This window comes from Phyllostomus hastatus, unplaced genomic scaffold (assembly GCF_019186645.2).
Source record: "Phyllostomus hastatus isolate PE091 unplaced genomic scaffold, TTU_PhHast_1.1 phas_scaffold_114, whole genome shotgun sequence".
Classification (NCBI taxonomy): domain Eukaryota; kingdom Metazoa; phylum Chordata; class Mammalia; order Chiroptera; family Phyllostomidae; genus Phyllostomus; species Phyllostomus hastatus.
Window position 1 is genome coordinate 2,057,870 of NW_025334006.1, and position 14,899 is coordinate 2,072,768.

At 54.2% G+C, this 14,899-nt stretch overlaps 1 protein-coding gene across 1 annotated transcript; it reads left to right on the plus strand.

Moving 5' to 3' along the window:
• The first annotated feature begins 252 nt into the window (after positions 1-252).
• Positions 253-8,779, plus strand: KLRG2 (killer cell lectin like receptor G2). The gene is made up of 5 exons (XM_045855671.1): positions 253-1,078; positions 3,053-3,154; positions 3,411-3,556; positions 7,106-7,209; positions 7,689-8,779. Exons 1-5 carry the CDS (start codon positions 295-297, stop codon positions 7,807-7,809), a joined length of 1,257 nt encoding a protein of 418 aa, XP_045711627.1. The 5' UTR covers positions 253-294; the 3' UTR covers positions 7,810-8,779.
• The last annotated feature ends 6,120 nt before the right edge of the window (positions 8,780-14,899 follow it).

The window sequence follows — 14,899 nt, forward strand, 5'->3', positions numbered from 1 at the left end:
CACTATCAGAGGGCCAGGGGAGGAGGGGAGGGGAAGTGGGCGGGACCAACGACAAAGAAGAGGAAAGAGTCCCGGTTCTCAATTAAACCAGATTCTCACGCTCCTAGCTGTTTCCGGGAAAACCACAGTTCCGGGCCCTCAGCCCTTCCCGTCGGCCAGCGCCACGCAAAGGGGTGTGGCCTGGGGCGTGGCCTGGGGCGCGGCCTGGGGCGTGGCCTGGAGGGGCGTGGTCGAAACAGAGCCCCAGCCTTCTAGGAGAGCGGCGAGGGACCTGGGCCTTGCTCCGCGTCCAGGATGGAGAGGGTCCGGGCGGCATCCGGAGGAGACCACGCCGGGGCCGAGTTGCCAATGGAGGCCTTGGAAAACCAGGTCCCGGGGCTGGAGGGGCCGCAGGCCCCCGGGGAGGAGAGACCGAAGAGTCCCGAGAGCGTCCCGGCCCCGGCCGTGCACGAGATGACCGGCACGGGCCAGGGCCTCTCGGGCGGGAAGAAGCCGCCCTCGCCGCACCCCGCGCGCCTGCGGGTGCTGCCACCCAGCCTGGGCTACGGTGCCTTCCGCCGCCAGGTGTCCGCCAGCCCGGAGCCGCCGTCGCCGGGCCCCACTGCGGCCGAGCAGCTCCGGGACCGCGAGGCGGAGCTGGTGCCCTGGGCCGCGCCGGGGGAGCCGGCGCCCGGCACCTGGGCGCCGGTGGAGTTGCAGGTGGACGTGCGCGTGAAGCCCGTGGGCGCGGCCGGTGGCAGCCGCACGCCCTCGCCCGCGCCCTCCACGCGCTTCATCACGGTGCCGGTACCCGAGTCCCCAGGCTTCTCCCGCCACGCCTCGCCGGTGTTCCCGATCCCGCCGCTCACCGCCTCCTTGGGCAGCACGTCGGGCCGGGGCTCGCCGCTGGCCGCAGCCCGGAGCGAGCACTGCCGCGACGCCGAGGGCCGGGCCGACCCTGCAGTGGGGGGCGCAAAGTACTCGGCCTCCTCGAAGAGCCGCTGCCGCTTCAAGGAGCCGGAGGTGGAGAAGGAGGACACCGTGCTGCTGCACCGCGCCCCGGTGGACCTGAAGCTGCACCGGGCGATCAAGCTCGTCGGTAAGCGCGCGCCTGCGCCGGGAGCCCACGCCGCCGGGCCGGGGTCCAGGCAGCCGGAGGTCCCCGACACCCACTCCCCACTGGGCCACTGCTCTGGGGAGTCTAGGAGACCCAGACGACCCTCCCAATGTCCGGCCCTACCTGTCGCCTCTCTGGCTGGAAACCAATGACATTCTGGTCTACGTAATTCTAATTCAGATGGTTTGGGATAAAAGAATAAACCCACTATTCTTTCCCCTGACACTCTTCCGACAACTTTCACACGCCCTCTTAGTGTCCGCAGCCTTTTTGAGAGATCGGGGTGGAAGGAATTCCAGGCGAGGGAAAGTTTTTCAGGATCACGTGGCGGTGGTGGTGGTAGTGGCGTCCCCGGAGGGAAGAAGATAGTCTGAAAAAGATACAAACAATTAAGCAGTCCTGGACGAGGAACCGGGAGGGAGTGGCCAGTGAACTTGGGGGCGGGAAAGCTTCCTGGACCTCAGCCTTGAAAGATAAGTAGCAATTGGGGGGATTTAGCTTCATCTGTATGTGTTTGTCTTTTAACCAGGACAGTGAATTTGTTACTTGTGTGAATAAGAATTGCTTTCTACAGGGGCGTGGGGGGTGGGGGCTACTTTTCTTTTTGACCTGGAAGTTGGGGAGACAGATGGCTGTGCGGGAGTCATTTACCGGTCCGCACTGTAGCCCTGAATGTGAAAGTGTGTGAGACTTTTGTAACTTAGTGTATTTCTTTATTGCTTGGTTTTCTGAAAGGTCAGAGCCGAATTTACTATTCTGCCACATTAGTTATAGTTACTGAGGTTATTGGTGGGTTTATTTTTCTTTTCTTCTCCAGGCTTTTTAGTTCTGCTTTTGTTATTTGAAGATTGTCAATTTATGTACCTTTAAAAAAATTATTGATTTTGGAGAGAGAAGCAAACTTAAGCATTCATTAGCTGATTCTTGTCTGTGCCCAGACCCGTGACCTTGGTATGTCAGGACACTCTAACCAACCAAGCTACCCGGCCTAGGCTATATATCTTTTATTCCAAGCATTTTTCAGTTCGCTTTTTGGGGGAACATCTTCACCAAGCTATAATTTACGCACCACACAATTCAGCCACTTAAAGCATACAATTCTATGGTCTTTAGTATCTTCACAGAGTTGTGTGACCATCACCAGCCAGTTTTAGAATATTTGCATTCACTCCAAAAAGAAATGCTCTGCCTCTTAGCTCTAACCGCCCAGCCCACAGCCCCAGGTAGCCGCTCATCTAGTTTCTATCCCTATGGGTTTGCCTATTCTGGATATTTCATTCAAAGGGACTCATAATACACGTCCTTTGGTGTCTGGCTTCTTTCACTTGGCGTAGTGTTTCCAAGGTCCCCCAGGATGTAGCTGGCCTAGGTCAGTACTTAATTCCCTGGGTCTCTGGGGTTCTTTTCCCCTCTGCAGCCTCGCTCCTGTCCAAGTGCATTCTGTCCAAGTGCATTCTGCACAGTGCTTCCTCCTTGGCCTCCGGCGACCTGGAGAGGTCAGAGAGGCAGGCGCGATTCCAGTGACAAAACTGGAAAACACCAAGAACACTTGAGTCAGAACTTGAACCCAGGTCCATTGAACTCCAAATTGAGCCCTCGATCCTCTCTCGAATCTGCAGTTTCATCTCCTGGTGCCTCGGCCCAGGCTGTGAGCATCTGGAGTGCAGCGGCCTTGCCCCGTCCTTGGCCGTATTTACACCCTGTGTCTGGGGCATGTTGGGCGCACAGTAGATGCTTGTTAGCCAATTATTTGTTCTTTCTTGAGTAGAATCTTAGGCCTTCTAGTCATTTAAGAAGAAAACATGTAGTATTTTTCTCCCGAATAGGAAGTTCTAAATCCAGGGGGTCATCCGGGTGTCTGGGCCGAGGTGGTGGGTGTGCATGTGGGTGCGAAGCTGTTGTGTAAGTCGGTGGCTCTAACCTGTCTCTCCTGGTTGTCCCCTCCCCTCCGCCCAGGGCTGCCGATGTACATGAGGTCCCTGCGCTGGGCCCTGGTGGTCATGGCCGTGCTCTTGGCGGTGTCCACAGTCGCCATTATAGTCCTGGCCTCTGGAACAGGTATGGCGCCTCCTCCTGGCTGCACTCTGACAAGCAGTCGGTCAGCAGCCCCGACCAGGGGGGCTTTGTGCCGCGCTCAAGCTGTACAGCCTTCCACGGGCCCTACCCACCCTGCTTTCCACCGAAAGGCTCTCCAGTTTCATGCCCGCAGACTTGCCCCTCAGACCAGGCGGCGGGCAGGAGCTGATGTTTTAATGTACATGCCTTCAACTCCTTACAGTTTACCCCGAGGCTCACCTGTGGTCTCTACTTGCAGGGATCAGCTGCCAGCCATGTGCCCAGGGCTGGCTGTGGTCCGGGAAGCACTGTTACTACCTCTCTGCCGAAGCTCAGGCCTGGGAAACCAGCCAGGTGTACTGCTCAGCCCACAATGCCACCCTTGCCCTGATGAGCCACACCCAGGTGAGAAGGGGGGAGGGTGGGCAGTGGAGGAGCGTGCATACCCTCACTGGTTACAGGATACTAGCCCTGCAAGGAATTGCAAAGATCTAGTCCACCTCCACATTACAGAAAAAGTCGCCAAGGCCTGGAGAAGTAACGTGGCATGCAGGGGGACTAGATTCTGTGCTGCCAGGGTCTTGGGTTTATTGTGCATTCTAAGGCACGGAGGTGGAGCTGGGCGGCCGCGAAGTTAACAGGGGGCTCAGAAACCACTCTGTGCTGGTGGATCTGTGGGGGCGACAGGTGTGCTCTTGGGAGGTGGTATGGAAAATTAATCACATTTAGGGGGTGTGCTGTCGGGTCTTGCTATAAAATGCAGGGCGACAAATCACCGCTGAAGTCAGCGACATAAGACCACAAGCATTTCTTTCTTGATCCGTGGGAGGACTGTTGAGGGGCTGACCCTGGCTGGGCGTGACAGACAGCTGAACTTCAGGGCACAGATCGGCCAGGCTGGGCTTGCACCTGCGGGCTGGGTTCATGCCAGGAGTCTCTGGTCCTCCTCCGAGCTAGGGGGAAATTCTCTAGGAGGATTAGGGGCAAAGTGAGGGTAATTGTTGACGGGAGAGACCTGGTTCTTCTTTCTGATGCATGTAAAGAATTACAGATTGGCGAGTCTAGTAGCGGGAGGTCGGGTTTGTTAGTGATCCGTTCCCATGGAAGGGAGTGAGCCTAGGTCGAGGTGGGAGGCAGTGAAAGGCAGAGGTTCAGGGCAAGGCAAAAGGAAGGATGGCTGAAGGCTGGGGTGGCCAGCTCCCAGGTGGCCAGAGGCTGGGTGGCCTGGGGCCAGGCAGCCAGAGAGCCAAGAAAGCCAGTCCTTTGTTCTGAGGACTTACACAGTTGGCGACATGAGAGTAAAAAAGTTAGGTGTTGATGGGTGATGGTGCCAGCTTTCTCGAGGGGGTGTGACCACCCACACAAGTAGGTATGAGGGGAGTCTGTTAGCCTAGATCCTTACCTTGCTCCAGACCACATTTGTCCGTCTTATTGTAAAACAGATACGTGACAGGAGGCAGTTCATTAAAGCTGGGGCGGTTACCCAGCGTTATTTATGGGCTCTTTCCGTAAGCATTAGGGACTCCCTTGTAAAACAGATAGTGACCAGAGGTAGGCAATTAACCAAAGCTGTTTTGTGTGCTTTTGGGGGCACTGCGGGCCCTTTCCCTCCTTTCAGGCCTTGGGATGAAAGCACAGCTTCAAAGGCTTTCTTTCTCAGATAGTGGAAACAATAGATAGAATTTCAAGGACTTCCCTCCTCCCATGTCAGCCTGGTGTTTCTTGTGATGTCACAACACCTGGCACTATTACCCGACTGACCAGGCTCAGGGCTGCTGAGTTAGTGGGTGAGACAAGCCTCCCTCCTCCCTGCCTTGCTTTGCTACCCACCCTACCTAAGTGCTCAAAGGTGTTGCCTGGCAACCAGGACGCTAGACGCTGGCCAGCAACAGCAGCGCAGTCTCAGAGTTCTCCCTGTGCTGTCTCTTGCCCCAGAATGGTAGCCCGGGCGGGCAGGCAGGAGACAGGTATGTAACAGTTTCCGCCTGGGGCCTGGGCTGGGCCCTGAGTTCTTAGTCACTGTGAGGCGAGAACAGGTTGGGCAGAGACACCTTTCCAGGCTCCCGCATCAAAGGAGCCAGGCGGGTCACCTCTGCAAACTGAAGACCAGTGGGAACACAGCCGGGTCCCTAAAGAGTGCTTGAAGGTGAGGGGGAGACCTGGCAGGGCAGGGACTTAGCAGCCCAGCGTAGTTTTTCCATCTCCTGGGACAGACCCACTGAGCACAGCAAATGTCCCCAGAAACCCAGTGACAGCAAGGACCCCTGCCCTCCAGCCCCTGGTCAGAGAGGTTCGATCCAGAGTGACCTTGGACCTCAGCTGAGCAACTGCTTCGTTTTGCAGGGCAAGGGAGGAGGAAGCTACCTTAAATGTACACACTGACTGTATACTTGACCACAGTTAGAGAGAGAGAGAGAGAGAGAGAAGGGGAGGGGAGGGGAGGGGAGGGGAGGAGAGGGGAGAAAGAAAAAGAAATGGATGGCCCTGACTGGTGTGGCCACCTGGGTGTTACCTGGGGCCCTTGGTGGTGACTGCCAGGGCCACAGGGAGGTAGTTTTGCTGAGCTGGCTGACTGTGTGCTGGGCTGTCATCATCCATGGTGAGTAAGACTGGCCCCCAGTCTTCCCCAAGTTCATGGTGTCCCTACAGGAAAGGACCTTGAAGCTGAAGGACCTGAGGGACCGATGGGAGTGGCACCAAGGGACAGTTGTCACTCCAGTGCTTAATTGCTAATTCCCAGGGTTAAATACTGAGGTTTCAGCTTTGTCAACTCAAACCACTTTGGGGGCAAAAAAAACTGAACATAACGTCACATCCATTTTCACCGTCCCGTTTTACTAACGCGAGTCAAGGCTTCTCGGCATCGGGAGCAAGGGGCCCGTGCTGGCGGGCGCTGCCTTGTCCACCGAGCCTGGTTTCGTATTCACGTCTTCTTGCATAACTGCATTTTCCACGGACCGGTCATCCTCCATAGCACCACAGTTCCCCAAGGTGCTATCCTATAATTGGCCGAGTTAGTTCCCGATGGCTGGGCATTTATTTGGGTGGCTTCCGCCTCTTCTTTATAAATGGCACTGTGCTTGCTATCTTTGGGTAACCTCATTTTCTCCCCTTCACGCTCTCGGATTTTTCCCCAAAGTGGAACGGACGCCAGGAAGGGCAGGTGCGGACTGGCCGCATCGCACCAGGAATTACAATGTTAACACCTTTTAAATACAGTCGAAGTGCAGGTTCGAAACGAGTTGAAAAGTCTTAAATACTGTGTCTTGGTTTATTGTTAAAAAGATGACAGCAAGCATAAATAGTTCAAAGAAATAATCACTGCTAACAGCTCTCCAGCCTCCTTGTTCCTCACGTGTGTGTCCACGTACGTGCAGACGTTTTCGTTATTACATCACGCCAGGACTGTGCGTCCGCTTTGGCACTCGCTGTGACCCGCACACACTGCAGCCTTCCGCCCGCTGCACGGCCACCCCCCTCCCCCGCGAACGGTGCTCCTTGGGCTTCTTCCTCCCGTTTAAGGGCCTTAAGAGTGTTGCCCTGAACTGCTACAGCGTACCTGATGCTCTTGCCAGCGGCTGTGTTGTTGACCATCTGCTCCTCGGCGGCTGCAGCCTAATCCACCCCATCACTGCCTCCCCCTCAGCTTTGCTCACCTCGCCCCCTCACCTGGGAGCCTCTTTGTTCAAACTCTGTTGCTCAGTGGGGACTGGCATTCACACCCTCTCGCCTTGAGGGCAGAGATGGGATCACCCCCATTTCTGGTTCCCATCCTGATCTCAGTGCCAGGGAACCCGTCGGCATCCAGGGCAACCTCCCAGCTCCCGGCGTTGGGGCGAGTCGGGTCGGGTGCAGCTGAGTTGCTTCTGGGCCTGGAAAGCTGGGAACACGCAGAAGCCCCAGGTGAGGCGAGCTCATGTCCAGTAAGGGTGACCAGCTGCTTTTCTCCCGCAGGACTTCCTGAGCAGAAGCCTAGCCATCAAGCACTCCTGGGTGGGGGTCCAGAGAGGCCCCCGTGGCTGGCACTGGATCGACAAAACCCCCCTGACACCCCCACTGTGAGTGACTGTGGGCCTGGGTGGGGGGCCCCGCCCCGCCCCCAGTGCACTAGTGCTGCATCTCAGTAGGTGCTGAAGAGGGGCTGGAAGCCTTTCCCTCCTCCCGCACTGCTGTGCTGAGCCTGCCATCTCCCCAGGTTCAGCCGCCCTGCTCCACCCCCTGGGCCGCCCCTCAGAAGGCTGACCCCACATGCATGCTCAGGGCCTGGTTTTGTTTAGTCCCTGTCACCCCGTGTTTAGGACCCCAGCACACTGACCCAAGCAGGGCTGTCACCCTGTTCTACACACAGGTGTGCCCCTCAGGGAGCGCTGGGGGTCCACCCAGGGCCACACAGCTGATGAGCCAGGGATATCCTCACGTGCCTACCCCAGGGTCGACTCAAACAGTCCCCGGGCCAGTGGGGCTGCAGGGTGGCGGGCCTGCGACACCCGAAGCCCCGCCACCCTGAGTGCCCCTCCTTCCTCTCCCCCTTCCCCAGAGCCCCGAAGGAAGTGGAGGGCCAGCCGGATCTCAGGTGCGGGGCTGTGGATGAAGGCAAGCTTGTGGCTTTGGACTGCTCCTCTCCAAGACCCTTCGTCTGCGCCAAGGGGACCGAGTGACGTGGGTTTCACCCATTCTGAGCCCGCTGGGGGCTCCCTGGAGCCAGGCTCCCAGGGCTCCCTGCTCCGAGCTCACAGGTCACCGCCCTGAGCGAGCCCGGGAGGTCCGGTTGCAGGGAGACCTCCTCCGGGCCAAAGGCTTTCTGCAGCCCTGGGGCCAAGTGCCCACTTCCGTGTCCAGCTGCTGAAGAGGACCTGTTCGGAGACCTTCAGATGTTTGGCTTTTTAGCATTTTAAGCCTAGGTCTCTTCCTCATTAAAATGGCCATTTCCCGTGCTCTCCCTTCCCTGCTTCCCTGCAGTGCACACTCCTTCAGTCCTAGAGGAACAGATCACAGGTGAGCCCAACCTGGGCTCTCATCGGGCCCCCGGCGTATGTTTTGCATCAAGAAGGGTTGTCAGCAGGGACGTTGTTGCTGTCGATGCCAGTTCCGGGCAGCTGGCACACGGCCAACCCAGCTGACGACCAGTGTCACAGCGAGTGAGAAGGTGTGGACCCCTGGAGGAGGAAGGCTGGCGTGACGCAGGGGAGACAGCCACCTGGGCAGGAGGAACCCAGCCTTGGCAGGGGGAAGTTCCTGCAAACTCGGGGTCCCAGCGAGAAAGGAAATATGGGGAAATGTGGGTGGGTTCGAGGCAGCTCTTCCCACAGCTGCGGGGACGCCAGCCTGAAGGTGTCCTTGTGCTGGGGTTCGTGAAGGATCCTCAGGGAGCGGCACCACAGGGGGCTGCAGGGGCTTGCGGGGCCTCCCCAGCCTGTAGAGACCTCTCCAACAACAGGAGACTGCACCTGGTGCTGAGCATTCAACACAACTGTAGTACACGAACCAACCTTCTAAAGTCAGGCCACACACCCACATTCCCCTCCGGGACGCCTGTGATGTCCACTAAACCAGCAGCTTGTGCAGAACCTGCGGGCGCCTGGGGGAAAGACACGGGGAGTCCGAGAGGACGAGCAATAAAAGCCTTGGAAACACTCTTTCTGGTGGCCTCCTCATTCCGACCCTGAGTTAACTCCAGAGCAAGAAAACACGTCAGGCCTTAACTCCCTTCAAAGCCCTTCTCAGCAGACATCCTGGGTCTGGGGTGTCAGGGTGGTTTAACATCAGGAGCCCTTGGAGGCCTCCCAGCTTCAGGGACAAGTACCGTGTGGCTGGGGGACCCCGACCAGCTGTGGAGTGTGGTGCCGAGGGCTGAAATCTGGAAGTTACTCAGCCCCCCTGGTGAAGCAGTGGAGTGGGAGAGAGGACTTACTCGTTAGAGTCCCAAGTTGGAAAACCAACCAGTCAAAGCGTAAGCTTATTATTTAGAAATTTGGAGACAAATACTAGAAGAAACAGCAAAAATAATGATAAATGGTTGCCTTAACATTACTCGATGATGACAGAGCAGTGGCCAGAACTGGGAAGGGCGCCAGGGAACATTCTAGGGGGCCGGAAGGGGTCTGGGTGGGGCTGGGGCCACCCATGTACAGTCACCACGCTGTTCCACTGAAGATTAGAAAGTGAAGTCTGTCTCCAAGAACTGGAATCAAGTTACCAGAGGACTGATTTTTTTTTTTTTAAATGAAAATTGAATAGTGGGCACATAATAATCCTAGGAATGAAGTGGTGACATGGGGACTATATGAGAAATTTAAAAATAAATGCTGAAGTGAGGTGACATACTATCACCATCTGATTCATCTCCCTTCAGAGATCCTTGGCAGTGACTTCCCCAGCCCAGCTGAGCTCCAGTGAAAGAAAAGCTTTAACCTGAACTTCATTGTCTAGGACTGATTTTTTTTTTCTAAAAACATACATCCTTTCGTATACTCACTTAAATCCATATTCCCAGTTTAAGAAAACAAAACACAGTCATGCACTACTTTGGTAAGAAGAGAAATGAGACTTTTTAAAAAGGTCCATGAGATTCTGACGTGCGGCACGGCTTGAGAACTACCAGCGTCGGAAATGGTGCCCGCGGCTGCCTTTCCTCCCAGCCTGTCATCATCCGTCACAGAGCTCCATCCTCGCTCCACGGGTGAGCCGTGCCTTCTGAGCAGGTGGCCCACTGGCAGGAAGGGCGCTGGGAGACACGCAGCAGGTTCGTCTGCACGGAACCCCTCCAGGTAATCTTTCTAGTGCCTTCCCACTGGGCACTGCCAGTTGCCGCGGTTGGAAATTCCCATCCGGCGATGTTGCCAGCACACTGGCTTGCTCCTCGGGGCTCTGGGGACCAAGCTCTGACACGGTCTGGCTCCGAGGCTCACAGCAGCCTCTGAGGAGAAGCTCTGGACATCCAGTCTGTTGAACAGTCCCGTGTCAGACCTGGAACTCGCCATCCCCCAAGTGAGGTTTGTATCAGCTTTCTCAGGGATTCTGATGCTGAGGGTCCAGGAACCCCATTTTGAGGAACTCTAAGAACCCATCTTGCTACCAGGGGAAAAACCAGTATTTTAAATGAACTTGGAGGTATAATTTGCACCAAAGAACATATATCCGGTTGAGGAGCACCTGTTGACAAGTGTAGGCCCTTGTGAACCACTGCCAATCGAGATGTGGAGTAGTGCCAACACTCTAGAAAGTTCCCTCCTGTCCCTCTGTGCTCAATCCTCTCCTCCCGGACCTCCAGCTCCAGCTGCATTCTGTCTTAGATTAAGTGTAGCCTGTTCTAGGATGTCCTATAAGAGGGTTGCACAGTGCGTAGTGTTCTGAGTCTGTTTTTTTGTTTGTTTTTTGGGTGAGTGGAAGGTTTTAGACTTATTCAAGTCAGTGCATGTATCGGTAGGTCTTTGTAGGAATGCATCAGGATTTACCTTCTCTCCAGTGGGTGGTGATATTATGGTTGACCCCACGCTTGGGCTGTTATGAATACAGCTGCTACAAACATTCAAATTAAAGTCCTCGTAAAACAAAAAGAAAAAAGAAGTCCTCGTGTGGACATAGGTTGTCAATTCTCTTAGGAACCTAGGGGTTGTATGGTCAAGATGTTTCATTGGTAAGAAACCGCCCAACTGTTTTCCTAAGGAGCTGTGCATCTTACACTCCTGCCGGAAGACGAGTTCTAGCCGCTCCGCTTCCTCGCCCACTCGCGGTGCGGCCAGTCTCCCCGCTCCCAGCCATTCCAGTGGGTGTGCGGTGGACTCTCCGTGTGGTCTGCATTTGCACTTTCCTGATGACTGATAACATCGAGCTGCTTTCATGAGCTCAAAGCCCATCTGTATGTATTTTTTTTGTGTGGTTCTGATACTCAGACCGTATTTAGAAAAACCCTGACTAAAACACCCATGTCCACGGGGCACACTATTTTTTTAAGTGATGATTTAAATGGAAAGTCTAAAATATCTCCCAACTGTGTGAAAGCATTTCAAACTAGAGAATTTGAAGTCACATAAACACCCTCACTACCTAGATCTAACAACAGTTAACATTTATGTGGATGTATGAAATCGAGCCGTTTGAAGATGTTAGGTCAGGACACTTCACCCGAAAACCCTTCGGCACGCATCTCCTAAAAGTCAGGGTAGTCTTCTATGTACTTACGATTCCACCATTACTTAGTAAAATTAGCATTAACTTCATATTCAATCCATGTTTCCATTTCCCTGGTTCCACTATTTTAAACAAAAATCAGGGTTGAAGCACTGTTATGGGTATAGAACTTTTCTTCAGTAACATTTCCTTCCTGAAGAGACTGGGCCAGCTGCAGAGAGCGACAACTAGACGCCCTGGCAGGTGCGGCTCAGGGGACTGAGCGCTGCTGGCCTGAGGACTGAGAGGTCACCAGTTCAATTTCTGGTCGGGGCACATGCCTGGGTTACAGGCCAGGTCCCCAGTTGGGGGTGTGCGAAAATGTTTCTCTTGCACATCGAAGTTTCTCTCCCTCTCTCCCTCATTTCCCCTAAAAGTAAATAAATAAAATGTTTAACTATTTAAACAAACAAAGTGACAGCTACACTGCATTTGTCTCCTTTCTGTAAATTGGAAGTTGGGCTTGATTCACTATAAGCATTTTTGATAGAAATCCGTCATGATCCTGGGTACTTCATATTTCATCACCTGGTAGATTTTAACATTGATTACAAGTAAGTGGTACCAAACTTTCTAAAACAAAACCCTCCCAAATCGGGGAACTAAACCATGTAACCCACGCGTCCCAGCGTGGGTAAGTGAGGGCTTTCATCTGTTACTCTGCTCCGGAGGCAGTGTAAACTCGAGACTACCTGGCACGGAACCATACGGTGATTACCCCACCTTCATTTATTTGGGCCTTTTTGTTCCCTCTTGGGACACTCCTGTTGGTCCCTTCTTGCCTCTCCCAGCCCAGGACGCACTGCTATGCCAGAAGGAGCCTCAGGCTCAGAATCAAAAAGACGCTGGCCAGCTCTGCGGTGTGTTTGATCAGTCACTGGGCACCGCTCGGTTCCCTCCCCTGTCAAAGGGGTGTGATGGCAGGACACCGCTCCTGCCACCTGTGACGCATGAGTCGGAGATGACATGGGCTGAAGCTTGTAGAAACGATGAGGCACTTGGACGACCATCTCGAATACTCGCTGAACACCTGCTTGCCCCCACTCCGGGCTCGTAGGAGGGTGCGGGAAACAAGGCCCGTTCACTGCCCCAGCGCTTGGTCAGGCTGCCAACATTCAAGCGTGTCCTGGGAAAGGAGGCGCTGGGGACACGGGTCCTCTCCCTCATCTGTCCCAACCTCCGGTGCCCAACCATGGGGCAGCCACGTGGTCTGGCGGTGACCCCTGTTTGGAGCTGTGGGTGAGCACTGACCCACCCGAGCCCATCATGCCAACCTGCAACCCCAGCCTGCTGGTCAATGTTTGCTTCAGGGGCCCCGGCCCGAGCCGGTCAGGAGCCTCATTACTCGGCCGCCACTTCGGTTGGTTCCCCAATGGGAACGTGACCCAGTACAGGTCACAGAAATGTGAGAAAAGGTTGCCCGAGGCTTTTCACAGGAAGTTGCCTTGCTGTTTAGAGACACAAAGGAATGGTTTCATCAGCTCAGGATGGAGCTGCCCTGTGGAACTCAACCACGTGAGCCAAGGGCCCCTGCATGTTCAAGCCCACGTGAGCTGGGTCTCCTGTCACAGGCAGCCAGCAGCCCAACACAGGAGTGCGCTGCAGCAGGGACCTTGAGAGCTGCTCTGCCTTCTCTACGGTCTCAGCTCCCTGCTGGGTCCTTGACTGAGCCCAGTTTGGAGTCCGAATGCCTCGTTCAGCCTCACCCCTACTGTGCTGGCCATCAGTCTGGTCTGATCCCCAGATGTGCTTGTAGACCCAGAACCTCTGACACGCTAGTGTCTCCCGGAACGTGAAAAACAGGCAGACACACCAAACGGGACCGGTCTGCTGACAGACTCGGCCTCCGCCATCAAAGCCCCGTTCTCCCAGCCCTCCCCAGCCTCTTCTAACTCCTCTTGCGCTGGGATTACTTTTGCCCATTAGCACAGGCAATGGAAAGAAAAACAAAGGATAATTTTGTATTGCCTTATTTATACCCTGGGAAAATCTAATTATTAAGTTAGGGTATCATAAGATCGTGGTGTAAACAGCTTTGTTTTTTCACATAGTAAAAACAAACAAGATTTTTCAGAATATGTCAGTATACAGCACGTGACGGTGGACTGAGGGGCTCTGAAGGCTCTCGGCTGTGCGGATGCTCGCAGGGAAGGCGCTCAAGGTCAGGGGAGGTGCACACGGCTGACGGAAGGGGCACAGGTCAATGGCTCACTGATTCAAATGGCTGCTACACCTGTGCACACCAGTTGAGTGTCCACCTCGGATATGCACACGTTAAAGTTATGTAATATTTACTTGGATTTTCAATGTTGAAAATCCTATAAACATTTCTGATTTTAAAAACTGGTTTATAAAAACCATTTTGAAAGGTACCACAATGAATGGGAAATCACCACAACGTATGACAAGTGTTTAGATTATAATGCAGGCGTGGCTCTGGCTCCAAGGGCCAGGATCGATAGCTGTTTCTAGTTATGGAAATGGGCTCTTAAAATGAAACACGGAGGGAAAAAACTGGGAAAAGATGAAGAAAACTTAAAACACTAATGTCAGGATAATTATCGGAGAGGTAAAGTCTTTCTTTTTAAAGTCTACTTAGAATGGAAGGATTTTTCCTTCAGTTTCAGTGGCTGCTGCTGATCCATCTCAGTGAAGTGGCTTTGGGGGCTGCGCAGTAACGGCAAACCAAGTCCTTACTGAAGGCCCCCACACGTGACATCACCGAGGATCCATCACAGAGGTTTTGCAGATATGGGACTAACCTTACACTTTCTATTACAGTCACCAGATTAAAAAAAAAAAAATTGCCAAAAACAGGTATGAGGAACAGACATATTGAGATTTCAGGGTTATTCTGAGTGGTTGCCCTGGCTCAAGGATAATGATTGAAAATGTAGATCATTTACCCCAAGTCTAAATACTAGAAGCATCTAAGCAACAGAATCGCCCCAGGGTTTTTAAATCGGGGTCCTTCACCGGAAGGCACACGCGGCCGGAGCGACTCCCCGACGGAGCCAGCCCAGAGCGATGCTGTCCTTCACTGGCTGCCGCTGACCTGCCGGCGTCAGGGGCCCGCGCCGCCTGCAGATCACCACTGCGGCAACAGCTAACAATACAGGTGTCTGTATGATTACGCGGAAAACAAGGATTACATTCCAATTATACAAACATAATGCTAAACCGTATTTTTCAATCATGTTCTGGAGTTTGCTATCTCAGCCCAGATGTATCACCAACCGTCACGGGCCAGGTCCCAGTCAGTCTTCCCCGAACCCACGAGCCCAACCTTCTCCGTCTCACTCCACACCCCAAGCACGAAACCCCAAGTGCCCGCAGGGATCTAAGGGAGGAGCGCAGACCACTAGGAACAGTGCGGAGACCAACGGTCCCTCAGCAACCAGTGACGCAGGTGGGCCTCGGACTCACACCCTGTAAAGCCAATGTGAGGCCCACGTTCCGGGACCTCGCATTTGCCACTTAGGGGAACAAATCAAAACTAGTTCTTAAAAGGTGATCTCAGTTAACTGTACTCACAGACACTCATTTCAGTCCTTGATGTATTTTGGTTACTCGGATTTT

What these genes read in the sequence shown, in the direction of transcription:
- KLRG2 (XM_045855671.1), top strand. Translation starts at nt 295, where the DNA reads ATGGAGAGGGTCCGGGCGGCATCCGGAGGAGACCACGCCGGGGCCGAG. An exon ending in CCGGGCGATCAAGCTCGTCG is followed by an intron (nt 1,079 to 3,052) that starts GTAAGCGCGCGC and finishes CCCTCCGCCCAG; the next exon opens with GGCTGCCGATGTACATGAGG. An exon ending in ACCCCCCTGACACCCCCACT is followed by an intron (nt 7,210 to 7,688) that starts GTGAGTGACTGT and finishes CCCCTTCCCCAG; the next exon opens with AGCCCCGAAGGAAGTGGAGG.